General features: G+C 40.2%; 1 protein-coding gene across 8 annotated transcripts in view; it reads right to left on the bottom strand.

Moving 5' to 3' along the window:
* Cast (calpastatin) overlaps positions 1-17,382 on the bottom strand; it is a 99,016-nt gene extending 81,634 nt beyond the window's left edge. For 4 of the 8 annotated variants that reach the window (XM_041663349.1, XM_041663351.1, XM_041663352.1 and 1 more), the window contains exons 1-2: positions 17,063-17,381; positions 7,414-7,476 (exon numbers count right to left, since the gene is read on the bottom strand). In XM_041663349.1, coding sequence (XP_041519283.1) covers positions 7,414-7,476; positions 17,063-17,137 — 138 coding nt within the window. In that variant the 5' untranslated portion in view covers positions 17,138-17,381. Of the gene's footprint in view, positions 1-7,413; positions 7,477-15,995; positions 16,196-16,436; positions 16,595-17,062 lie in introns of those variants that run through there. The other 4 variants (XM_041663350.1, XM_041663353.1, XM_041663347.1 and 1 more) reach the window with 3 other exon arrangements.
* Positions 17,383-27,408: the final 10,026 nt, after the last annotated feature.

Raw genomic sequence — 27,408 nt, 5'->3', positions numbered from 1 at the left:
AGTCTATGGATTATGGTCTTTGTATTTTGAGTTAGAATTATTTTTTTAATTTAATTAAAAATGTTTTGATAATTTCACACATTAGTACTATATTTACATAATTTCCTCTTTCCTTCTCCTCTTGTGTCTCCCATCTCAAATTAATGAACACTTTTTTAGATATATATATATATACACAATACTGTGATGGCTATTCTTGGTTGTCAATTTGAACACATCTGGAATTAACTAAAATACAGAAATGGAGGGCACATCTCTGAGGAAATTTTACTTAATTTAAATTAGGGAGATCCACTTCTAACCCTGATATTTGAGGCAGAAAGACACATTCTATTAATCTGGATCTTGAGGCAGGCAGACATGCTTTTAATCTGGGCCACACCTTCTGCTGGAAGTTTATATAAGGACAGGGAAGTAGGAAGGTTTTGCTCTTTGCCTACTTGCCTAAGCACTGCTAGAAAGCCCATACTTTTACTAACATTAAGTTTTACTTCTTCAGAATGCCAGCATCTACCTAGACCAGCTGGAACTCCAGCCTCATGGACTAAGCAACTTAAGGATTCTGGGACTTTCTGTTCACAACCAGCCATTGTTGGATTAGATGAACTGTATCCTGTAAATCATTCTAATAAATCCCCTTTATATATATAACAAATTGGCGCCCACATGGCCAATTAAAATCCATGTAAAACCTGAGAAAACTTAAAAAGGAATTCTAGGCACAAAAATGCAGAGTTTAACACAACTTCTTGCTGTTTGCTGGTGGCACACCACTGCTCCTTTAAGAGAGCTTTTCCGGACTCAGCAGTAGCAGAAAAAAAGCCGCACTTTTGAAATGCCGGCTTTCTGGGCTGTGCTGCCAGAGCAACCTCTGGCTGTTTCGGGAGACCAAGCATTTAAATGGGGTTTGTGAACAGAGTGCTGCAACTTGCTTAATGGAAACATTCACTGCCTGTGTGCCTAAAAATGGGGCTGTGAGCATGGCTCTCAGAGGCAGCAAACAGGTTCGCTATGCTGAATTAGGTGGGGGCAAGCAGGCAGTGCCATATTTCCCCCAGCAATGGCGTCACTTAAGTTTAAAGAAGAAAAAAAAAGCCGGGCGGTGGTGGCGCATGCCTTTAATCCCAGCACTCGGGAGGCAGAGGCAGGCGGATCTCTGTGAGTTCGAGACCAGCCTGGTCTACAAGAGCTAGTTCCAGGACAGGCTCCAAAACCACAGAGAAACCCTGTCTCGAAAAACCAAAAAAAAAAAAAAAAAGAAGAGCTTAGCATTTAAGAAGCACTTCTCGTCAGAAAATAATTACAGATATGCAATGAAGACAAATCCAGATGAAAAAAACCTCTAAATGGGACACAGTGTTGGCTAAATGTACATAAGTTTGGGAGAAAGAAAGGACTATAGAAAGTTGGAAAAGAAGCAAATTGTTTAAAAAAGTAAACAAAGTCTTTAAAGAGACAGAATACAGACAGCAATAGATTGAAAGGAGTAAAGAAAAATATGCCATGTAAAGATGGAAAATTCACAGAGAGACTATATATATATGTTTATGTATATATATATATATATATATATATATAATTGTCTATGAAGGAGCTAAGTACAGAGAGATGTTTCATTGTATGGGCTGTTAAGCTAAACCAGCATATATGTTTTAAAGGTATCTTGAATTCAAAAGATGGGTCTAAGGATATGTTGTTTGGAAAAGAGGTTCTTCTTTTGTTTCCACAGAGGATGAGAACCTGTGGAATTCTTCCAGACTAATGTGGTTTGATGGACCAAGACCCTCTAAAAGGTCACCTTGAACACCGCTCAAAAAAGTACTTCGCCCAATAAACACCAGTATGCAGATTAAAGAATACTATGCCCATATTCCCAAATATTGTTTGTAAATGTTTCTTTACATTTAAAGGTGGATATGCTATAGAGATGAATACTTTGCATTGATATGGATCTTTGTTTCTTGATACAAATTTAAGATCAGTCTTGTTATATGTATATGTATTTCTGATCTTAACTAAGGCATTGTGTTTGTGTAGCTCATTTAAAAATGTAATGTATAATTAAGAAATATAGGTTAATAGATAGTCATACTAATCAAGCTTGTAGTCATGTTAGATAGGTTTTCTAGATATACAGATGATGTGGGAGTGTCATATATCAATCTGTTGCTTTCACTGGTTAAGTAATAAACAAACTGCTTGGGCTCATAGCTTAGAACATAGGTGGGAGGAGTAAGCAGAACAGAATGCTGGGAGGAAGAGGAAGTGAGCTCAGACTCGACAGCTCTCCTCAGAGAGATGCCATGCTCCCCTCGCCTGGCCAGAGGCACGCGATGAAGCTCCGACCCAGGATGGACGTAGGCTAGAATCTCCCTGGTAAGCCACCTCGTGGGCTACACAGATTATAAGAAATGAGCTAGTCCAGGTGCGAGAGTTAGTGGAGAAGAGGCTAGATATAATGGGTAAAGCAGTGTTTAAAAGAATACAATTTGTGTGTTGTTATTTCGGGGCACAAGCTAGCCAGGTGGCCGGGGTGCCAGGGACGCAGCCCCGCCGCTCCTACTACTACATACAGAGATATATTTCAGTTAGGTATTCTTCAAATCTTTCGAGACCTTCAGAATATGGCATTTAAAATGTTTTAAGAACTTAGGACTTTTCATGACAATGAGACACATCTGTTCCTGGAAGCACCAATTACTTCAAGAGGAAGATGGGCACCAAAGAGGCTCCTTATGGAATTGGTTAGAGATCTGGGCAAGTAACTGCTCTATCCTAGAGTGTTTGCTGAGCTGTACATGCAAGACCTGCAGAGAAATGACTGTTGAACTTGCCTAAAAGTGAGACAATTCTTAAGAATTCCTGCTTCATGTTCTGGTTTGAAAATGTTTTACAAAAACACAAACTTGTCTGTTTCTCATGTGTCTTTTTGCTTTGAAACAGGGCCTCACATTGTAAATCAGATTGACTTTGTATAGGAGGAGGGCCTACTTGTTTGTCCCGGCTACCTGGCTAGCTTAGCCCTGAAATAACCACACAGAAACTGTATTTATTAAATCACTGCTTGGCCCATTAGCTCTAACTTCTTATTGGCTAACTCTTACATCTTAATTTAACCCATTTCTTTTAATCTGTGTATCACCACAAGATCGTGGCCTACCACCAAAGATTCTGCACATCTATCTCTGGCAGCAGATCCATGGTGTCTCGCTGACTCTTCTTCCTGTCAGCATTCAGTTCTGTTTTCCCTGCCTACCTAAGTTCTGCCCTATCAACAGACCAAGACAGTTTCTTTATTCATTAATGGTAATTACAGCACACAGAGAGGACTCCCACACAAAATTTGAGTTTAGGCCCCCTGATCTCAGCCTTCCAAGTAGCAATGACAGCCCTGTAACAGAAAACCCATTCAAATGTTCTTAATTCTACCCATGTTTTTCAGAAGAGGGGTAGAGAAAAGAAATGATACATATTTGAAAAAAAGAATTAGTTTCATGAGGCCCTTCAGCAATTTTGGAAAGAAAAGATACAGTAGCTTGCAGTGCCATTTCAATTGTATTTTAATAAATAAAGACTGTCTGAAGATCTGAGACTAAAACAGTCCCATTGGTCAGCCTTACAGACCAGATTATGGTAACATGCACCTTTAATCTCAGTAGCCATACTAGTTGCCATAGAAACTGGGCATTGCATGCCTTTAACGATGGTAATGCATGCCTTTAATTCCAGCCCTATAGAGGATTATAAAATAGGAGGAAACAGCTCTCAGACACAGTCTCATTCTGAGATTCCAGACACAGGATCACTATTTCAGACTGAGATTGAGTTAAAAGCCAGTGGCTGGCTGTTTTGCTTTTCAGATCTTCAAGTTGAACCCCATTTTCTGATCCTGGTTTTACTAATCGCACTTCAGTAACTGCAAAAGCATTAGCCATAATACCATGAATACAAAGGTTAAAATAGTGCTTAATGTAAGACTGTTTCTTGAACTATCACCTGGGTCACAATACCTCATCTTTTGCCACATACAAATAAACCATTAGACATTGTTGAGAAGATAATTATTTTTGGAAACATCTTAGTTATTAAGTATCAATTTCCATGTTTATCTTCTCTAACCAAAAGAAGTAGTCAGAATTTGACAAGATCCCAGAGCTCATAAAATTCTTAATATTGGAAGGTGTTTGGTTCATGGATTATCCTTCACATGTTTATACTCTACTGGATTTGTTTTGTCTAAAGCCATAATTTAAGCTATGGGGGAGAGGAAAGACGTTATGTATTCCAGTTGGAACAGAGCCAAACAGCCTCTACTACAGGGTCAGGAGTTGTGAATTTTCAAGCAATGGTATCAAACAACATCAGAACTGCTTCAAATGCTAACAGTCAGGAGAACAGTTTTTCTCCACTTTTGATATATATAATGACTTTACAGTTAAAATTTGAAATGAAGGATGCCTTGGCAGAATGAGATCTTTTTTTCTTTTCTAACAACATCACACACAGGCTTCTGAGTAGTCCTCATAAGCCTCTGACAAGTAGGACCAGCTTTAATGATCCATATATCACAAAAACTGTGGTAGCAACTAAGCCTACACCAATAATGCTGTCTATTTAAGATACGATTTTAAAGCTTCTAAATTATAATACAATTGGTCAGAAAGACAGCATGGAAACTACTTTATCGTGCACTTTGCTATACCAGAAAAGATTTCCCTTTGTGTGCATCTAGTTTAATCTCTCCATCAATCGAGAATGACATCACAAAGTATATGTCCCCTTTGAAGAATAAAGGACACTGTGATTTCAGACATAAATTTCCTGCAATTTATCTAATTAAAATTAATTTAAAAGATAACTAATTTGGAAATATATTTAAAGGGCAGTGTTGGTAAAATGATTAAATAATGGCCAATACTGTCATGATATTAGAAATGAAAAATGTTAGTTTCCATATGGGAATTCATTATTTAGTGATTTTTAAAGGAAATGGAATGAAATCTTACATTTATTTTCACTGTAAAAAATTTGCATTTCATAGAAACAAAAATTTTCAATACAAATATCATTGGTAAGAAACATTGTAAATTAAGGTCAGTCGGGTGGTTCACTGGGTCAAAGCTCTTGCTGCAATCCATGGTGATCTGAGCTTGACCTCTGGGACCCACAGTGTGGAAGTAACTCCTCAAAGACTTTTCCTCTGGCCTCAGTAAACACACTGTTAGATACATGAATTACACACACATATACACACATGCACACTTGCACACTAGCAACGCTGAAGGCTAGAACGTAATACAAAGAAACACTCTGAAGTAGTGGATATTGGTAGGTTGGAGAGAACACAGCACATGGCAAGTCCCAGTTCTCAAGTCCTCCTTACATATAAATGCTCCAGAACAGAAAAGGAGAAGGAAGAGAGCCCGAACTTACAAAAGCACCTGCTCAATAGTGATAATGAAAAGAAAAAATAAGACCACCACTGTATGTTTTTTATCTATTCAGTCTTTCAGGACCATATAGCTACTAACCATTCAAAATGAGGCAATTTCTTCTGAGGAAAAGTGGTGAGATCTACTGAGAATATCTGCCAAGAGAGCAGAGGGCAGGGTACAATTCTTCCCTAGCAGTTCTTTGAGTGAACAACTCACAATGAATGATTCCCTGACTGGGACTCTCTTCCCAGAAGATTGCTTCTTGTGTGCCAGCAGATTAATCCTCTAAACATCAGCAACAAGACAGAGATGGAAACCCAGTGCCCTCTGGAGAACAAAACTATTACAGGGCACTTCTGTAACGAAGTAGGTCAACACTGGTAGTACACAATGGGGTGCCATCAATCAAAGCAGATATTCATGAGCGCAAAAAAAGATATACCTCAAAGCAAGGAGAATTGTTCTTTTTGTAACTTTTTATTATTGTTTTTATTGGGCTATATATTTTTCCCATTTCCCTTCCTCCATTCTCCACTCCACCCTTCCTCCTCGCCCTATCCCCCATGCTCCCATTTCTTTATATCTTCTTTTTGTGGGTTTTTTTTTTTCGAGACAGGGTTTCTTTGTAGTTTTGGAGCCTGTCCTGGAACTAGCTCTTGTAGACCAGGCTGACTTTATATCTTCTATCCATTTATGAGTGAGTACACACTGTGTTTGTATTTCTGAGTCTGGGTTACCTCACTCAGGATAGTTTTTTTTTTTTCTAGTTTCATCCATTTGCCTGCAAATTTCATGATGTCATTTTTTTTTTTAAGCTGAGTAGTACTCCATTGTGTAAATGAATCACATTTTTTGTATCCATTCTTTAGTTGAGGGTCATCTAGGTTGTTACAGGTTCTGGCTATTGCAAATAATGCTGCTATGAACATAGTTGAAAAAATGTCCTTGTAGTATTATTGAGTATCCTTTGGGTATATGCCCAATAGTTCTATCTCTGGATCTTGAGGTAGATTAGTTCCTAACTTTCTGAGAAATCATCATACTGATTTCCAGAATGACTGTACAAGTTTGCACTTCCACCAGCAGTGGAGGAGTGTTCCCCTGACTACACATCCTCTCTAGCATAAGCTTTCCTTAGTATTTTTGATCTTAGCCATTCTGACAGAGAATTGTTCTTACAGTGTCTCTACTGAACTAACGTAGATAAAAACAGTTCTCTTCCCTTTGTCTCTAATTCTGAATGATCTGTTATTCTAAGCCATCACTGCTCTCCTTCCATGGTGCATTCTCCTGAAAACATCTATCCCTTCCTACGATTGTATTTGGGTTCTTTTTATATTTGCCATGCTCATAACAAAACAACTCTCGATTCTAATCAGAAGACATTCAAAACTGAGCTCTGTTTTAAAATTGAAACTATCTAAAAGGTTCCTCTCTGAAGGTTGCTATGGAGATTTTGTTTTCAAGATTTCTGACTAATATTCTTCAATCACATCTTAGTTCAAGATAAATTTTTTAAGACTAGGTAGGTGGTTCAGTGGTCAAAATCATTTGCTGTGTAAACATGAGGATCCAAGTTCAGATTTCTAGATTCATAGGGTGAAAGTCTGTAACCCCAGGGCTCCTCCAGAGACATGGAAGGCAGATCAGGAGAATTCCTGGAAACAGCTAGGTCAACTAACGTTGTGTACAGAGCAGAGAAATAACAGAGACTCTGAAAGTTGAAGGCCACTGACCTCTGACCTCTAAACCCATGCACATGGGTACATGTGCACCTACATAATCCACATTTACAAACATCATTGCATAGATGCACACAGACATAACATAGTTCAAATACATATAAAATAATCCCTAAATTTGTCAACTATTCAATAAGTACACCTTACTTGCTACATCATTATTTAATATTGCAAAACAGGAGTCACAATTTTAAAAGCAAAACAAAGAAAATGATAATAACTATTACAGAAATTACCTCATCTGATCCTTTATTTTCTCCTGATTTAGAGGATGATCCAGAATTCGTTTTGTTAACATGCTAAAAATATAAAAGCAGAAAAGCAGGTAATAATTAACAAAGGAAGGTGATATAAGACAATTGCATCTTTAATTCAGAAAGATCAAATGCATAAACAACAACAAAACAAACAAGAAAACAAGCACCCCTTTTATGTTCCCTAGAGAATATTGGAAATCTCCATTATTCAGAGGCTCTAGAAACCAAAGGATCATACAGATATTGATTTAGGAGTCAGGCAATCAGTTTATAACTAACCATGTGCAAAACTGATGGTAATGCCTCTTTGGCATCTAATCCCCTGCAAGTATACTTCTCATGGATTTCTGAAGCACAAACTGCTAGTAGGGGAAACATCTGGCGCATTATTGAGATGAGATCTTTTTAAGACCATATTGTATGTGAGGCCATACTTAACCATTAGTTCAGCATGGGCACAAGCAGATAGTAGTGAAAGAACAAAGGTCTACAACCTTACAGGTCACCCATCAGTTCCAAAAGTTCTAAATTTTCTTAGAGTTCTTCCATCAAATATTCACCAATATGAAATTATAACTATGAAGAGAAAGACCATGCATGTAACTGCTACTATTTGTGATTTTAAATTTTAATTATGTCCATGAATAGAATCATCATTATTTTCCTACACAATAAAGAAAGATGTAAGTATTTCATATCAAATCAGTTAAATGTTTTCACTGAAATTCAAGTACAGCAAATTCAATGATGAAAATAACTGACTATAATTCATTCATTTATATTGGTGAATAAAATATGTGGGGATGATACACAACATATTTGACCCAGATCAGAAACCTACAGTACTCTTTCTAAAAGATAACACGGAGGACTTAGTTTATTGCTACCACATGTGGCTGGTAGGATGGTCACAGAGGAAAGAAGCATGGGGCAGGGAAGGAGTAACGGATTCCAAAATAGAATAGACTATATTATTAAAGGACCACATATGAGGGAAAAGAAACTAGTGACAATATTAGGTACTAGGCATGTGTTCCCCTTTGATCTCCGTAATGACTCTAGGGACCACACACTGTCATCTCATCTATGGATAAAGAGAGCTGATGCTCTACTCTGCCAAGATACTTAAAGATTACAGTCTAGTCGAAGATTGCGCCATATAGAACCAGGTATAATCTATATAGGATTTTGTGATTTGCATCTAGTCTTTAGGGTAATATAGCTGTCTAACATGAAAGCAAAACAGCAGAGCAAAACATCTTCCGATTCTAAAACCAATCTGTAATATGTGTGAATTAGAGGAAAAGTCAAAGTCAGAAAAGAGCAAGAGGGGAAAGTACACAGGGCTAAGACAGGAAGAGGTGGCCAATGCTGCAGGAGTTTAGTGGCAGATGTGTGTTTGGGATGGGTAATAGTTAAAGACTTTTTCTGTCTTACATCAAGGAGGAATAGTCCTCCAAATCCATTCCATCCCATACACTGGCCGAAATTTGGCAAGGACAGCTGTCCAGAGTCCTCATTCTAAGACATAGTATTATATGCTTGAAATAGTTCCCCACAGCAAAGACACAAACCTATGAGGAAGTTAGGAGTCTACAGGGTTGCAGCAGGAGCTCTTATCCTGCTGCGAACTTCCACTGAGCTTCAGCTTTGCAGAAACCGGAGACCTCTCTTAGTGTTATCTAGACACACACAGGTCCACGCACAGACAAGTGGGATATAAACAAACATCTGCCTACAAAGAAAGGCAGAGAACCAGAAATTCCAGTAGTATAAGAAGTGCCTAAGACTAGTGAGACTAGTGTGCTTCTGAAACCAAGGATTAAAAAGAAAAAGATAAAAAGTTTCTTTCAGGAGGAAACAGATGCAATCTGTAAGAATGGTTGCATCAATTTAGAAAAAAACTTCAAATACTGATCATGCACTTTAATGAGTAAATTACATGGTTAATGAGTGTGATGTCTAAAAAAAGTTGCTTGAAAAATTGAAAGTGTTACTTGAAAACTGTCCTTCAACTTGGAGATAGGTCACTCAGATGTACACAGTCACACCCAGAAACTTAACAGCAAAACTGGGAAGCAAGAACAAGGTTTTCTTCAGAGCCCTAGATCTCCCCAGCACAAGAAACTCAGCTGTCAGAGCTGTCACAAACTCGGGCAAGATTTGTTCCAGTGCCCTCCTGAGGACAGAAACCACCCGGTTAGGCTAGCAAGGCTTCCCTCCCGCCCAGCATGCTACAAGCACTGAAGGAGTTTTGGAAAACACTTGAGCCAGTGTGTAGGATATGAGATTGTGCCTGTGTAGGTCAGGAAGTAGATCTGTTTTTCTAAAATTCCTCTGCTATTTCTATTATGCATCCAGAACCAGGAACAACTGGTTTTGAAGGGAGTCTTATAGACACCATAACAGAACTCTTTGCTTCTTAGAACACCAACTGAGCTGGTATTATGGGGAGTTTCCCAGGGTCAGGCAGGCTATATAGTTCTATATAGTCTGGGGAAACAGACTGCTCAACCATGGAGCTCAGTGCTCTATTTTCACACCTGCATCTCTGGTCCAATTCCAAGCCTTGTAAGAAAGGACCTTCCTATGTGTACTACTGTCTGTCTCTCAGTAAAGCAAACAAACAGCTACTTGATTGGCACTTGCTTACTGATGACTATCTGAATGCACACATTGCCTTTCTAACCAGATGGAAATTATATCCTCTCTTTTTATGGTCATGGCAGGTGAGACTATGAATTACAAAGCTTGTTTAAATGCATTTATTTCCATAAACTTTTAAAAATCCCATATGAAGTATGTCTGGTCTTTTTAGGTCACTAAACTAGATAAAGAAGGAAGGTTGAGAAATAGGTTTAAAATTTAAGAGTCCATGTGCAAATTGAAGCTTTCCAAAAGAAAACAACAATAAAACCTTATATGCTTGTATGTGCTTTGCTAGTTGAAGCCAAAGGGCCGAGATGTAAAGCTGCTTTTGCTTCAAAACGGCAGTCCTGGCTGTGCACCTGGAGGTGGCTTCCTTCTGCCCCATCTCTGTTGGTATCAGAAATCTTGGCTGGCCAGTTCACAGAATGGATAATCTCAAACTGGGTTTGGCCAGTAGTGTCTGTGAGAATCTAGAGCAGTGATTCCCAACTTGGGGGTTGTGACCCCTCTGGTAGTCAAATGACCCTTTCACAGGGATCACCTAAGACCATCAGAAAACACAGGTATTTACACCATGACTCATAACATTAGTAAAATTACATTTATGAAGTAGTAATGAAAATAATTTCATGGTTGGAGGTCACAACATGAGGAAACATTAGGAAGGTTGAGAACCACTGACCTAGAGTGATATGAACGTATGGGCCTCCACCACCCCAACCTTCTCTGTGATCTCAGGGCCTCTCAAGGATATACTGTCTGCAGGCCAAAAGAATTGTCATTTTGGTTTCTACACGACTTAGTTCCTCCTGCCTATGGCTATTGTAGCTTCTCCAGCTTCTAAAGTCTGATTACCTCACCTTTCTCTGTTGGTTTTCCAATCTTTGTTTTCTAGGTAGCCTATTCCTGTCTCACATTCCCCTAGATTTAAAAGCTCAGAATCACATCTGTCTCTTAGGTGATGCAATAAACTGACAGACTAGAGAACCCTGAAGGTTACGTAGCCTTAGGTAAATAATTCAACCTTTTAGTTTCTCCTAATTTAATAGAGAAAGGTAACTATCCCAGTATATTTTCAATTTTTAAGGTGGAACCTGGCCCAATGTTCGGTTCTTTTTTTCTTTTCTGGCTAATAATAGTTTTTATTAAGAATAATTGAAAAATATGTTATTGCAGAAAGAGTAAGATTTTAGAATTTTCTATGCCCACATTTTTTGCTGCACTGGCAGAGGGAATATAGTTAACAACTATAAAGAATAGAAGTAGGCCTCAAAGACAAAGCTGTTCATAAAAGTACAATCAAGTGATTCCATAGCTCTTCTTGATATCAGTCTGAAATGTATATGAGAACTAAGCATAGATATGAAAGTTTTACTTTCTAAGTCAGGAAAGAGCTGGGAAAGGAATTTCATGTTTTATTATCTCCAGTTGCCATGGTGAGCGTTTGTTTGGTGCTCTAGCACATCACTGTGCATGAGACTGTCTCTTACCAGATCACACCAGAGCACATTAACTGCATGTAGAATGAAAAGTCCATTCTTTTCAACGGCCTACAACTTGGCTGTGCACGAAATACTTAACGTGGCAATTCACACGCATTAGAATACTTCGTGTACCAGCGGCTCTGATGATAAAGCAAGCCTGGCACAATCTTCGTCATTAATGACGCAACTTGATTTGTGACAGACAGTTCATTATATCCTTTTTCTTCTGCTTGTGTGTAAAGTTTTACTAAGAAAACGTTTTGAAAACTTTAGGTGACTCTTATCTCAGGAATATTTGCCGCATTGAGTTATCCAAGCGCAAAATCCTAGCTATTCTAGTTAAAACTGAAAAATGTCAAAACTCACAGAAAAGATAACTATATATAGTTTACTAACTATAAAAAAGAAAAATCAGGGAGTGTCCATTAGAAGCTAATGTTGTGGGAACAAAATTGAAAATATCAGAGAACATGGACCAGTAAGATGGTTGACTGGGTAAAGACACTCACCAACAAGCCTGGTAACTGAGTTTGATTCCTAGCAGCCACACTGCAGGTAAGAGAGACCTGGTTCCCCCAACTGTCCTATGACCCCCACATGAACACAATGGCATACTGATACCACCCCTGCCCCACCACACACTCCCCCTGAATGAACTAGAGCTCCTTCTAAAGTGATAATTTATCCAACCAAGTTTCTTTACATGGAACACTTTTTGCAATTTTTTTTAAACTGGTAAAATCAGATAGACATTTTTTCAAAATTATGATAGTCATAAAACTTTCTTAATAATTTTTATATTATTTTATAAATAATACCAATCAAAATTTCCACTTTTTCCCCTCCTCCCACTCCCTCCCCCACTCCCCCACTTATCCTCCCCTCTCCCCCTTCAGTCCTAAGAGAGGGCAGGGAACCCTGTTCTGTAGGAAGTCCAAGGCCCTCCCCCCTCCATCCAGGCTTAGGAAGGTGTGCATCCAAATAGAATAGGATCCCAAAAAGCTAGCACATGCAGTAGAGACAAATCCCAGTGCCATTATCATTGGCTTCTCAGTCAGCCTCAATTGTCAGCCACATTCAGAGGGTTCAGTTTGATCCCATGCTCGTTCAGTCCCAGTCGAGCTGGATTTGGTGAGCTCCCATTAGAACAGGCACACTGTCTCAGTGGGTGGAAAAACCCCTCTTGGTCCTGACTTGCTCATCTTCTCCCTCCTGCTCTTCACTGGATCTTGGGAGCTCAGTCCAGTGCTCCAATGTGGGTCTCTGTCTCTATCTCCATCCGTCACCGGACGAAGGTTCTGTGGTGATTTTCAAGATATTTCAGTCTGACTACAGGACAAAGCAAGTTCAGGCACCCTCTCCTCCACTGCCCAGGGTCCTAGCTGGGGACATCCCCGTGGACTCCTGGGAACCCCTCTAGAGCCAAGCTTCTGGCCAACCCCAAAATTACTCCTTTAATTAAGATATCTCCTTCCTTGCTCCCATATCCGTCCTTCCTCCATCTCAACCATTCCACTCCCCCAAGCTCTCCCCAACCCTCCCCTTCTCCTTTCTCTCTCCCCCTCTCCTCTTTCCCCCACCCCACGCCCACCCCATGCTCCCATCTTTTGCCTGGTGATTTTGTCTGCTTCCAGTTTCCAAGAGGATCTATATATGTTTTTCTTTGAGTTCACCATATTACTTAGCTTCTCTAGGATCACGAACTATAGACCCAATATTTTTTGTTTATGGTTAGAAATTTTCATAAAAAGAAAATAAAACAACATGAGGAACAGAACTTTACTGTCATGCTAAAAAGATTTCCATCTTAAAACTATTCCAAAGTGGAAAAAATGAAGGTCTGACTGACCCACCCCGCAAGCCCTGAAATAGCCTTCTTGGAACTAATTACCCCCTTGTTCACCTGGGAATCTCAAATGGACACCCTGAGTTTCCACCCCAGAGAGCCACACCACTTTTTAAAAAGCACTTGCATAATATAATTAACTTTCTGAGAAGTTTGAAAACTGATTAAATAACAATACCATATGTTACTCTAAAAGGCTTTAATGCAATGGAAAATGATCCATTCAGGGATGGCCAGCCAAAATAGTGACATTTAACCTCTTAATTATTGCTACCCTAAATACTACACCCTTTGTGCAGACCTTATAATTTTGTCCCCACTCCCAAATTCACTGTAGCAAAGTCGTCTGTTTTACCATGGGAGTTTACAACACTTTGCCCAGCCTGGTTGAAAAGATGGAGTCTTCCAGATGACTGGGCTTCTTGTCTGTGCTCTCGCTATGGCTATGAATCTAATTAAACTAAGAAACACCTTTAATTATCACAAGATAATAGAATCAACTTATGAGTCAGGGATCTGATTAGTAATGTGACCCAAATTTACTATTAAGTCTGATAATTATAATGCTGATAAGATATTCTTTAAATGTAGCTTTTTAATATTTTATGAAGTGACTTTTTTACCATAATCAGAATTTTTTTCAGACAGCGATGGTATTCAGTGTGACAATATACAATACTACATTTCTTTGGCTGGTTTTACAGATAGCATGCTCTTAAATGAACACAACTCTACATTATTCAAATTTTATTGTGCCTAAATTCCCATTATTTTTAGCATTTAAAGAACCCCTCTAAAGGCACTCTAATTATAGGATTTACTAGAAGTACTCTGAGATGGAGGTGTGTGCAGCCATCCTTTGGGATCTTTTGGAAACTAACTTCAGGAACCAAATCCTGCAGACACTCAAATGGCTTATCTAAAATGACATGTTACATCTAACCTATGCACAGTCTCCCATGTGTGCTTTATAATACCCAATATTAAGGCATTTCAACAGTTTTATCCTATTTCATTTGAAGAATAATAACAAAAAAATGGTGCCTGTTCAGTAAAGACACATTTTTGTAAATTATTTTTGATTGTGGCTGAATACATGGACAAAAGGGTCCAACTGCATATCTTTATTCCTTGGTACATAAACAAATAAACTATATATATGGAAAATGAATGCATATTTTGTATATACATAGAATATATACAACATATGCTTGTATATGTATTTATATGTTAAAAACTAATTCTGTAAACAACTGGAAAGAGATTTATGAACAAACTCTGCATGCCCCAAAGCTGCATTTTATATATGTATATTGTTGAGAGGAAGTACTACATGACTTCTATTTAATTCTTACAGTGATCTGTGATCACTTATAAATGACATTTTTTTTTAAGTTTAGGAACTGTGTCTCTAGAGCTCTCCTGTCTGATGCTATGCCACTAGCCACGTGGAAAGTGAATGCTCTTGTGGGAACTGCAAATTGGGAGGTAGACTACACAGCACATCCAGATTTTAAATAATTAACACAAAAGAGAAGTGAGTTACATAATTGTTAGAACATAATTACATGCTCAAGTGTTACCTGGGATGGGGGATGTTAACAAAAATGTTACTAGCATTAATTTGACCTCTTAAAACATTTGTGTTAATGTGACTGTTAAATTTTTTAAAACCATTTGTCGTTCACCGTACATTTCTGTTAAAGTCAAAGCTTGATCACAGGCATGCTGAAGATTCTACAAGTTACCATCAAGCAGAAGTCTTTAAGCAACGGTTCCCAAAGTGGATTCTAGTGGATATTTTAGCAGAAAGAGCAAAGTGGCTAGCACATTACAGTAGGTAATAAACGAAAAGATTTAGACCATCTTCATCTAAGGAATCTGGCACAATTTCCTTTAGGCAATGCTGAGTTTGGGTGGAGAAGTCTGTTAGTTGAACACCTGTCATAAATATTTGCAGATAATTTAATTGTTGGACAGTTATCACTCAAAGCAAACTTTTGTTCTTAGAACACATCAATAAAACTACATGCTTAAATAGCAAAGAAAAGAATAATAGGGAATACTCATGAAGAAGCACCATTGAAAATATGAATGTGGCATGTCCAGAGAATCTACTCCTTATGTTTATCTTGGCTATTTTACAGATAAAGAAAGCTTTGCCGACTGAGTTAAGAGCACGCTAGAAGCTAGCACACCTGGGTGACCAATTTCTAATTCGAACACACAGTTGCTAGATGCAACGACTGCCTACTTAGTAATTAATTTTACCATAGCACATGCTGAAAGGAGGTACACCTAAATTTTTGAAATTCCAGCCATAAATCAACTTATGTCTCTCTGTCAACAAAGTGTTTGTGAAGCCTTTTTTGTTTGTTTGTTAGATTGTTTTTAATTTAATGTTAAAACCTCCTCGCTCCCTGGTTTCAAAACATTACAAAGGCCAGCTTGACAGGGTATCGCACCTAACTGGTAGGACAGACATTCAGTGCACTAACCAAATAGAACACATTTATCCTCTTGCAAAGTAAAATAGAGTAGTGAGATATTCTTATTCTCTCCCATCTCAGCCCATTGTTCACCTCTCTTCATTGCTTTCGTTTCATTTCAGTTGCTCTCTGACGTTTTCTTCTTTTCCATTCCCCCACCTCCTCTTTCGAGTTTGAAAGTGCACGTCCAGCATTCTTTTTAAGTTTTTAGCTTTATTTAGCAGTTGAAAAACTAGACCTGGGCTCCAGTGGCTCTTGTGTCCAGGCATGCGTTCCAAAGGACAGAATTAAAAATTACTTTCCGTTCAACTTGGTGCACCTCGCTCCTAGACTCTACAGCCCAGAGCGCATCCGCATACCACAGAAGGGTGAGCCTCTGCCTTTTGCCCCAGCCTAACCAGGTTTGCAAGGAGGTCGCACCCATCCGTCTCCATCCCTGCCCTTACAAACTTCTGACGGTATTTCCTCTACCACCCACGTGGGCGAAGTAAAAACAGTCCCTTCCCCAGCCCAGCCCAGGCTCCTTCTATTTACCGTCTTGTACCACCAACTTGCGAATGCCATGGCGCCAACCCAGACTTGCTCTTGCCGTGCGGCTGGGGATCCGTCGACGACTCAGAGTGAAGTGGTGGCCCCAGGCTGACACTCCCAAGCTAGGACCTTGCTGGCACCCCGCTGGGCGCCTCGCAGCTGCTCGGTGGGAGGGCGCTAAGGGGGAGGGACGCTAGAATCCGCCCACCGCTACCGCGGCCCCGCCCCATCCGACTTGGCCTGAGGCTGGTTAGGGAAGAGGTGTCGGTTCTTCAGGGTGCCACTCCCTACAGGTTTGGGGGCGATTTCACACAGAGGACAGGCCCCCTTATCCAGTGACGCGAGTCCACTCACTCTGGAGATCCCGAGTGAACTTTACGCCCATGCGCACGCCTGCTTCACTAGCCCACTTTTCTCCACGAGCTCCCGTACCCCATTAACGTACCCAGTACGAAGAGCCTCGGGCCACCTGCTTTCCCGCAGGCACTGAGCCCTGATCCCTTCCCGGACCCTGGAAGGTGCCAAGCCCGGACGTGTTAGACAACGCCCCAGGACTGAGGCGGGCCACTCCTGGAGCAGGATCCCTCTGCCGCTAGCCCCGGGGCAGCTCAGACTGGAGAGCTACTCACCTCCTGGGTGTGGCGGTCTGCAGCAGCGCGCCGGGGCCTGGGGGAGGCTGTGGGCTTCCTACCCGGCTGGGACATTCTGGGGAAGGCGCTGCAGGCTCAGCCTCGGGGGTAGGCGCAGAAGCTACCAGACGCCCCGGCCAGAGATCGGGGCGGGAGTGGCAGGACAGCGCAGCGAAGTAGCTTTCCGATCCAGCCCTGAGCCCGCGGCCCGCTCCCCTTTGCCCCGCTAGGCCCTCCCCTTCCTGCCCGCAGCTCACAGCGGCCGGCCTAACTTGTCAGTGGCCCAGAACCGCAACTTAACGCCCTCCGCTCTGGGTTTGTACCCTCCTCGGGAGAGCCCCAGAACTGTCTCGGTGGGACACAAACTGGGAGAGCCGGAAGTTGCCGTTCCCGGGGCGACTTTAGGCCGAACTAGCGATTGTGCAACCAGAGAGTTAGACTGGGGCGTGGCCTAGACCCTCTTTACGAAGAATTTGGAGAATTAGACACCTTTCCTTCAATCTGTCATTAACTCAAATGTAGCCTAAGTTTGAACTGTTTGAAAGCGGATTTTAAAAACAAATCAGTCTCTGAGTGTGAGCATGCACTTGGGTACTTGTGTGTTTTATGTCCTTTTTATTTATTTATTAATAATAATTATTATTATTGCAATTCTGCAAGTTTCCTAATGTTTTACAAGCAGGAGCCTGCCGGCTCTGGTCCAAACCAGTAGATAAGCACATATTTTAAACTCTTACATCCTTTTGTGAAGACTGTGGGTTTTGCCTCTGAGGTTGTTTTGCTTTTATGTTGGGCTGATACTTAGGCAGCACTTCCTGGTTTGAGGTTAGATGTAAAATTTAACAATCCCTTGGCGTGCTCACCCAAAGAGTCTGCCAGCCTGCAGCAGGCAATGGAAAAGCCTGCACCACCGCAGTAGGATCGTCCCTTCTGGCCTTAGGACAACATGCTGGAGTGCTGGTTTAGACAGCCGGAGAGATGGAAGTTCGACTAGTCATGCTATAAGGAGCCTGGCAGAATCAAAATGTACTAAAGGTAACAATACTATTGCTCAGGCTTTGCTTGACTCAGAATTCACATTAGTAGAATTCACAGAACCTATTATAGCCATGAATAAAAACTAATCTCAAAGAAGTTGAAGTAATTCACTTCTTAATGAAGAGTTACTGAGACCATGAAAGGAGGTTCCTCATGTGGAGATCTTAGAGATCCCCTGTATAGACAGAGAATTTCCTACAACAATGTCTCTGCATATTGTTACATTGTTAACTATTTATCTAAACAAAACCAAACAAAACAAAACAGCATCAGTTTCCTGCTACAAGGAGGTATCAGGTATCAGGGACCTATGCTAAGGGATTTTATAGGAGCATAGGAGAAACACTCACACAAAAAACACATAGTCACTTTCCCCTGCTTACAGGACAGGGCCAAAAGCAGGCAGAGGTGGGGAGAGGACTGCTCTAGGATTCTGTGAAGGGATTTCTCGCTTCAATGGAAAAGGGACTGTTGGTCAACCACGGAGAAAGCCTTCTCTCACCTGTTCCTTTTTCACATGTTTGATCCCTGTGAGTCAAGGTCCTCTTTTCATCCCCTCTGTTTCGACTCTGGTTAGAACTTATCCCTCACCCTCTTCCCTTCCTCCACCCCACCCCATTCCTACCCCCACCCCCATGCTCCCAACTTTTGCCCAGCAATCTTGTTTGCTTCCAATTTCCAGGAGGATCTATATATGTTTTTCTTTGGGTTCACTTTGTTATTTGGCTTCTCTAGGCTTGCGGACTATAGGCTTAATGTTCTTTTTTTATGGCTAGAGTCCACTAATGAGTGAGTACATACCATATTCATCTTTTTAGGTTTGGGTTATCTCACTCAGGATAGTGTTTTCTATTTCCATCCATTTGCATGCAAAATTCAAAATGTCATTAATTTTACCGCTGAGTAGTAGAAAAGGGAGAAAGGAAAGACTGGAGAGAGCTTGGGGGAGTGGGAGGGTGGAGATGGAGGAAGGGCAGATATAAGAGCAGGGAAGAAGATATCTACATTAAGGGGGCCATTTTAGGGTTGGCAAGAGACTTTGCTCTAGAAGGGATCCCAGGTGTCCACAGGGATGTCCCCAGCTAGGTCCTTGGGCTGACAATGGGGGCTGACTGAGAAGCCATTGATAAAGGCACTGGGACTTGTTTCTACTGCATGTACTGGCTTTTTGGGACCCTTAGTCTATTTGGATGCAAAGCTTCCTAGGCCTGGATGTAGAGGGGGAGGGCCTTGGGCTTCCCACAGGGCAGGGTTCCCTGTCCTCTCTTAAGGAGGGATGAAATTGAGGGGGGGGAGGGGAATGGTAGGAGGGGAGGAAGTGTAAATTTTTGAATGGAAAAATTTATTTTAAAAAACTTATCACTTCTCAATGGAAAATGAGTAAAAGGAGAAAAGGAAAAAAATGAATTTGGAGCTGAGAGAGGACTTCAGGGGCAGAAGGAAACTGGTAGACCTTTAGACTCTAGAGGCCAAGGCAAGGAGGAATTCTCAATATGGGTTGTATAGACATAAAAGATGTAGTCCAAAGGTTGAATCGGATGAGGAAGGAACAGTGCTATGGAATCTGCGAGTTTTTGGTTATCTCAGATAGCAGATAAGTTTGGAAATTCTAAGTAATTCTGAGGTACCCATATGTAGGCAGAGACTGCTTGTTTGTTTCCATGCTGCCCTGACCCCCCCCCCAAAAAAAATCACACAGAAACTGTATTAATTACAACAGTGCCAAGCCTATTAGCTTGGGATTATTTTTAACTAACTCTTACATATTAAATTAACCCGTTTTATTGTTTTTTTTTTTTTACTTTATCACAAGACTCGTGGTTTACTGGTAAGGTTCCAGGCAACTGGACATCTGTCTCCTTCAGCAGCAAGGCAGCATCTCCTTGACTCCGCCTCCTTCTCTATCTACTCTTTCTTGGAATTCCCACCTTGCTCTATTCTGCCCTGCCATAGGCCATAGCAGCTTTCATTCATTAATGATAATAGAGCATATTCACAGCATACAGAGGGGAAGTCCTTTTCCACTTCGGGTACTGTTTGTTTCTACACCGTTCCCCATCCCTAGAGAAGAAGCACTGCTTCAAAACCTGGGTCTTCCAGATGAGAAGCAGCATCTTCCAGTCTCCTTGGGTTTTTCTTCATTTCCTTTTATCCAAGTTTTCTTTGCTCTATAGCTATTGTTTCCTGAAAGAAGAAAAGAGTCTTCACAAATAGACAGACTGATAAGCAAAATAAGTCCATCCCTCACAGTTTCTCCTCCTATGCCATGTGTAACATGCACATAGCTGCATAGGAGCTTCATAATTCTGATTGTTAAATTCCCTCAAAGCATGATTTTACTGGTAAAATAAAATCCATGCAAAAAAAAAGTGTGTCTTCCTTGGAGACCATAGGAGGCCATAGGAGTGTAGAGTGCTTCTCAGGTCACCCACTTAAAGTGTGCACATGGATAAAGGTGTAATGAGTGGAGGGAAAAGAATTGATATGGAAGAACAAAGGAAGAGGAAAGAAACAATAAGGGCAAAAAGCAGTTTTTGACCGGCTCTGCCACCAAGCAAGAACTTGATTCATCCAAGACCTACAGCTGAGTCCTTAAGAGTTTGTTACTCATGAGTTTTGCTCTACTTTCCTCCAAATTAAAAACAAACTAAGATGCCTGCAAATGACCTTCACATGCTATTTTTCTTATTTCTATAAACCAAAAAGGATGGTTTCAGTTTTCTCAGGAGTGTTCCTAGTAGAAGGGACACTTGAGGAAGGAGAGACAAGGAGGCAAATGGAGATGCTGAGCTGAAAGGCAGGTTCAATAGATGTCTCAGGTAACATTGCAGGTTCTTATCATGGAATGGTCATTTATAGCTGTCTGGGATTACGTCTGGAGAACAGGAGCTAACCTTTGAATATACCTGGAACAAGCAGACACTAGCTATTATTACTGGTGACGAGAGAGCAACTCCCAAATTAGCTTAACAGATAAGGTCTGTCTCCTGGAAGCATTCCTAGGAGCTAAGGCGAGGTCTCTGTTACTGCTGGAAAATATCAGAATGACTTGTCACATCCAGTCCACTATTCAGTGCTGCACAACATCATAAAACTTAGCAAGTAAAATTGAGGAGGGAATTCATATTGCAGAAGCATGTTGTCAGACTGCTCCATCATGTAGCATTGGAACTGAAAATATCACCCAGTTATTTACATCTCTCCTCTTCTGCTATGATTGAAGAGTGATCACTAAAAAATAATTTGATTCACAAAACAGCCACGAAGTCAATATTACCATCTAGGGTTATCGAAACAATTTTGCCGCCTGCGGATTACTACAAATGATTGTATATAAAGAATAAATATAACTTCCACTTCTAGATTTGTCAATTGATATTAACAATAAACAAAGTTGTAAGTACTTACAAATCTGGCAGCACACAGAGGAATCAGGTACTTTCTGCTTATTAGGAAGTCACATGAGCCTTCTGTCTATGGGTTGCTTTCTTCGGTAAGTTTTCTGAGACTTGAAACTTTGCATCCCCTGAGGTGTGGAGCTATAGAAAGAGCTCCACTCTTAAAAGTCAGTGTCTTTGATGGGCCATCATTTGACTAGGCTGTGTGAATCATCCCATCTCATTGTTGATAGTCCTGATGGACATTAGGTGCCAACAGAGACAAGCCTTCACTATGCCCTTCAAGAATTGCAGTATCTGACCTGGGAAGACAAATCTGTATCTTCCTGCTACCAGATACTGGGAGTAACCAGGTGGGTTGTCCTGGAATATTCTCTCCTTCTCATTGTGGCTTCATGTTCCTCTAATTCTTAAGGGGGGGGGGGAGCATCCATGGTGTCAACAGAACCCTAGGGGTTTTATGTACATTGCATTTCTCCATTAGATCCAGTGTAGACTCCAAAGGCATATGCTGCATAAGATCACACAGTAAAGGTAATTTTTTATTTAAACAGACAGAGCATAGTTCTGTGAAAAGAAACATAGTATCACAAAGAAATTTCTTTGTTTTACCAGGATCTTTTACTTGCCTGTAGTTTGGGTTCTGTCCCCTTTTGCTGTTCTAGGCAATGCCAATTACTTTGATTAGATCAGTTTTTCTTTTCAAGTTTAGAGATAAAAATCTATACCTGTATCCAAAGTAGGTATACTGAACATCACCTAGTGAACTGAGATCCACACCTTATAAATAGAAAGACTTTTGACAGAGATAATCAGGATAAGACGAGGTAATTAGTGTGAATTCTGATTCAATAAGATAGATGTCCTCATAAAAACAAGAGCTTGGGTCACAGACACATGGGACAAATGCTTCTAACAATCTTGAGCTCTGTAGCTCAAGCCAGGCTGTCAGGAGACGCAGCCGCAGCGGTTATTTTCCAGTTGGATTCAAAGTCCCCAGGACTGTGACAGAACACAGTTTTGTTTTTAGTTCATTGTTTTTTTTTATTTTCTTTTATTTATTTATTAAAGATTTCTGCCTTCTCCCCGCCACCGCCTCCCATTTCCCTCCCCCTCCCCCGATCAAGTCTCCCTCCCTCCTCAGCCCAAAGAGCAATCAGGGTTCCCTGCCCTGTGGGAAGTCCCAGGACCACCCACCTCCATCCAGGTCTAGTAAGGTGAGCATCCAAACTGCCTAGGCTCCCACAAAGCCAGTACGTGCAGTAGGATAAAAAACCCATTGCCATTGTTTTTGAGTTCTCAGTAGTCCTCATTGTCCGCTATGTTCAGCGAGTCCGGTTTTATCCCATGCTTTTTCAGACCCAGGCCAGCTGGCCTTGGTGAGTTCCCAATAGAACATCCCCATTGTCTCAGTGTATGGGTGCACCCCTCCCGGTCCTGAGTTCCTTGCTCGTGCTCTCTCTCCTTCTGCTCCTGATTTGGACCTTGAGATTTCAGTCCTGTGCTCCAATGTGGGTCTCTGTCTCTGTCTCCTTTCATCACCTGATGAAGGTTAATATTCAGGAGGATGCCTATATGTTTTTCTTTGGGTTCACCTTATTATTTAGCTTCTCTAGGATCACGAATTATAGGCTCAATGTCCTATATTTATGGCTAGAAACCAAATATGAGTGAGTACATCCCATGTTCCTCTTTTTGGGAAATACCCAAGAGATGCCCTATCATACAACAAAAGTATATGCTCAACTATGTTCATTGCTTTTTTTTTTTTTATTCCATCAGTTTAAGGACTATTTGGCTCAGTATAAAGGACTCCAGTTCAAATGTATTCAGCTTTCTTCTGGTTTTGTTTTTTTCTTACTTGGAAAGTCCTCTTGTGAATTTGAATTCTGATTTGGTATTTAGTCTAGAAAGAGAAATAACCTTTCTAGAGTGGGATTTGTTTCCTCATATTCCTAAGAAAGGCTCTGTCACTTAGCTCTGTGCACTGACTACCAACTGAGTTTTTGGTAACAGTTTCACTAGGCTTAGAACTCTCTTTTTCAAGCTGTTTCTTCTGCTTAGTGGCCTTCACTCCTCTTTCTCTGAACTGTGTGCCTCACTTCCCTTCAAAGCTCACTTTCTGAACTTGTCTGGAGCCTACATAATAATTGGTCTTCTAGATGGGTCTTCAGGAAGGGTGACTCCACACCACCCATGAATGCTTCAAGGTACTCAATTTACAGCCTATTTCCATGCAGACCTATTTCTGCATGTTTAAATTTCAGTATCTGAACTGCTATTTTTACTTATATGTGCACATATGAATATGGTCTTTAGATTTTGTTTTGTTTGTGGACAGGGTATCACTAAGTAGCCTGGCTGGCCTGGAACTTACTAGGTAGACTAGGCTGGCCTGTAACTTACTAAGTAGCCTGGCTGTCCTGGAACATACTAGCGACAAAGCTGGCCTCCAACTTTCCATGATCCTTTTACTTCTGCCCCCTTGTCTAGTATCTGACTTTAAATGATAAAACATTGATGAGAAGATTATTTCAGAAGGTAGGAATAACGATGGAAATTTAAGATTGTCTATAATTTGCTGTATAAAAACTTGGGAATCATTTATAAATACAGGTTTAGCATTCCTAATCTGAAAATATAAAATATGAAATGTTTCAAGTTCTAATATGATAATACACAGAAAATTCTCATCATATCCTATGTGATTGGGAACTGTTAAATCACAGACATGTCAAAATACTTGTAAAATTACCTACAGGTAATAAATAAATTTCATGTTTATATTGGAATTGTATCCCCATAATGCTGTAACATGTTTGAAATATCCCAGAATCTTAAACACATCTAATCTCAAGTATTTCAGAATTTCACGGAAAATATTTATTTATTCTTTTTTGTGTATATAAATATATTATGCACACATCTATATATTGTATAATTTATACATATATACATTTATATGACATATTGTTCATATATAATTAAAAGAGATACATATTAGACACAATTTATATACACACATGCAATACATATATAGTGAGTATATAAAATATACATTTTATGACATGAAGTCTCTGTGTGTGTGTTATCACTTATTCATGGTCACAAGGAAATGGTGAATCCTGGAATTCACCACAAGTTAGATTGACCCAAAAGCTCTGGGTGTGGGATTCATAATCCATAAAGGTATCTTTTAGCTATCTCTGACAGCTATTTTACTTATAGATCTATCCCAGGGGCCTGGAATAGTCCGACACAAATAAACACAATTCAGTTTTGTTGTGTAAACAGTTTGCAGACCTGGGCATGTGTGGCTGTGTTAATAGCAGCAGAAGTAACCGTAGAGGAAGAGCCTTCCTAATCCACACAGTAGGCTGAAACATTAAAAATGGCCTATGTTCCTCAGCGATGTCAGCTTCATACAGCTTAGCGCTATAATGTTGTTAATTTTTAATGTTGATAGAAAGTTTATCCCTTTCCTGCTTAAACTGTTTTTTAAAAGATTCTTTTTTTCCATTACAATATCAAATTTCAGAATTTCCTTATGGCTCTGGATGTATGACAGGGACAATGTGCCAATGTGCCCCAGTTTGCCTCTCAACATGAATGTTTCTTTCTGACATTTTGACATTGTAGATTTGTCCTAACAGGCATGGTCAATGGTAGTGAAAACGAGACTTCTCAGAGGAGATATTTCTTAAATATCTGAAGTCAAAGGCACTTGATTTCTCTTTTTTAAATCCCAAATTATATTATTTTTTTAAAAAATCATTTTTTTTTAATTTTACTTACCAATTCCAGTTCCCCTCCCTCCCCTCCTCCAGCTTCTCCCATCTTTCCCCACCCCGCAGCCCCATCAACTTCTCACTTCCATCCTCTGATTTTGCCACCTTGGTTTCTACCTCTGGAGCTCAGGAAGCAGTGGGTAATCTGTTCATTCTTCAGAACTGGCTTCAATGCCTGGAAGTGACAATGTGTTATGATGCAAATGAAAATTTTCCGAATTGTTTCCTAAATAATGAAACAAAAGTTATCCTCATCCTGCGTGCATTGTCTACATATTGTGCATCCTCAACTGCAAACATTGTTCAGTGTAATGTGGTCCTCCTGGCCTTGTGTCTGAACTTCACATCCCAGTAGTTTAGCCAAATCTTAGTGGACACAGCAAGTATGATGAGAATTTTATCTGCGATGTGTTGAGGCAGGGAACTCAAGACTATTCTCTTATGATGACTATAGTAATCATACATTACACTATTTCTAGTTAGAGTTGATGGATTAAATTTATAGCGAACAGATAAGTGCCGAAGGCAGGCTTTGAAGACATGTCTTAACCTTTGGAAGAAACCCTCCATGCTCACCAAATGCCCATGCATTTCACTTTGCTCCAGACTCATTGGTAACTAAATTACAGCCTTGAGGACAGTCAGACCACTGAATTAAAAGAGCTAGCTTGTAGCTAGCTCCAAGGTGAAGAAGAAAAGAGCAATATGAATTTGCCACATTTTTTTTTTCTGTCTTCTGCTGTAAGCCTCAAGTTAAAATGGTGTGTTAAAGATGAAAATGGCGTGGGTCAGTGGAGACCACCTGCCTTGGAGAGGCACTGAGAAGCCAACCGCTGTGACGAGGAAGCAGTAATTGGCCACTGAGGTCTAAGGGAAGCTGGTTATTGCTCTCTAGCCTATCTTAAACTACTGTAAAAAAATATTCATTTTTTTGTATTTACAAATTTTAATTAGTTCATGGAATTTGAAACTCAATGCAATAACCAGATAATTTTCCTCCAACATAGTTCTACATCATAAACTTCTATGCAGAATTCATTTTTGCAATTAGAATGGCTCTTCCTTCAACTTTTTCTACATTTTTACATTTAATTACAATTCCTGACATTTTTACCCATGCATCAGCATATCCTGATTATATCCACTTCAATTCCCCTTCTCCTTTTTATATCCCTCCTCTCCCTAACCCAGAGTCTTATTAACGCTAACTGCTTGAATATTGTCTGAGTCTCTTGACTTGACCATGTGAAGGTAGTGAAAGAGGGTAAATAGCATGTAGCAGCCATGCCATGTTCAGAAGACAGCATTTCACAGCACTCTTCTTCATTCTCCAGCTCTTACATTCTTCCTTTCCCTTATTCTAGGAAATCCCCTGAATCTTGGGTAGGATCATGGATTGACACAAATGTCTCATTTAGGGCTGAGCACTCAATGATCCCTTATTCTTCATATTTTGACCAGTATGATTACGTAGTTTCTGTGGTTAAGGCTGAAAGCAGCACAAGTCTATGAGTATAGCTTTAGTAAGGAAGCTACTAGTTTGTTCTCAGCTGCTCAGCCCCAAAATAATCACACAGAAACTGTATTAATTAAACCACAGCTTGTCCCATTAGCTCTAACTTCTTATTGGCTAACTCTTACATATTAGTTTAACCCAATTCTATTCTTTTATATTTTACCATGAGGCTCATGGCCTATCAGCAAGGCTCCAGGTAGCAACTTTCTCCTCTGGCGGCTCATGGCTCTCCTCACTCCGCCTCCTTTCTCCCAGCATTCTGTCTAGTTTTCTGCACATAGTTCTCTTCTACCCTATCAGGCCAAGCCAGTTCCTTTATTAACCAATGGTATTCATACAGAGGGGAATCCCATATCATATAACCATAAACATCTAGAAGTTTGGTGCCATGACCATTTATCAGAAAAATGGCAGTAATTCACCCCTAGGGCCTGTGACACCTTGTATTGGCTAGTTTTGTGTCAACTTGCCATAAGCTAGATCTAGTAGGGAACAGTGGACCTAAATTGGAAAAATATTTCCACCAGACTGACCAATGGGCAAGGCTATCACACATTTTCTTAATTAGTGATTGATGTAGGACAGAAAAACTCACTGTGGGAGGTG

The sequence above is a fragment of the Microtus oregoni genome, unplaced genomic scaffold, assembly GCF_018167655.1.
Source record: "Microtus oregoni isolate MIOR12 unplaced genomic scaffold, Mior012 000014F_ref0000157, whole genome shotgun sequence".
In the NCBI taxonomy this organism is placed as follows: Eukaryota; Metazoa; Chordata; class Mammalia; order Rodentia; family Cricetidae; genus Microtus; species Microtus oregoni.
Note: the sequence above shows the minus strand (reverse complement) of the source record. Positions and strands in the feature narration are given on the sequence as shown.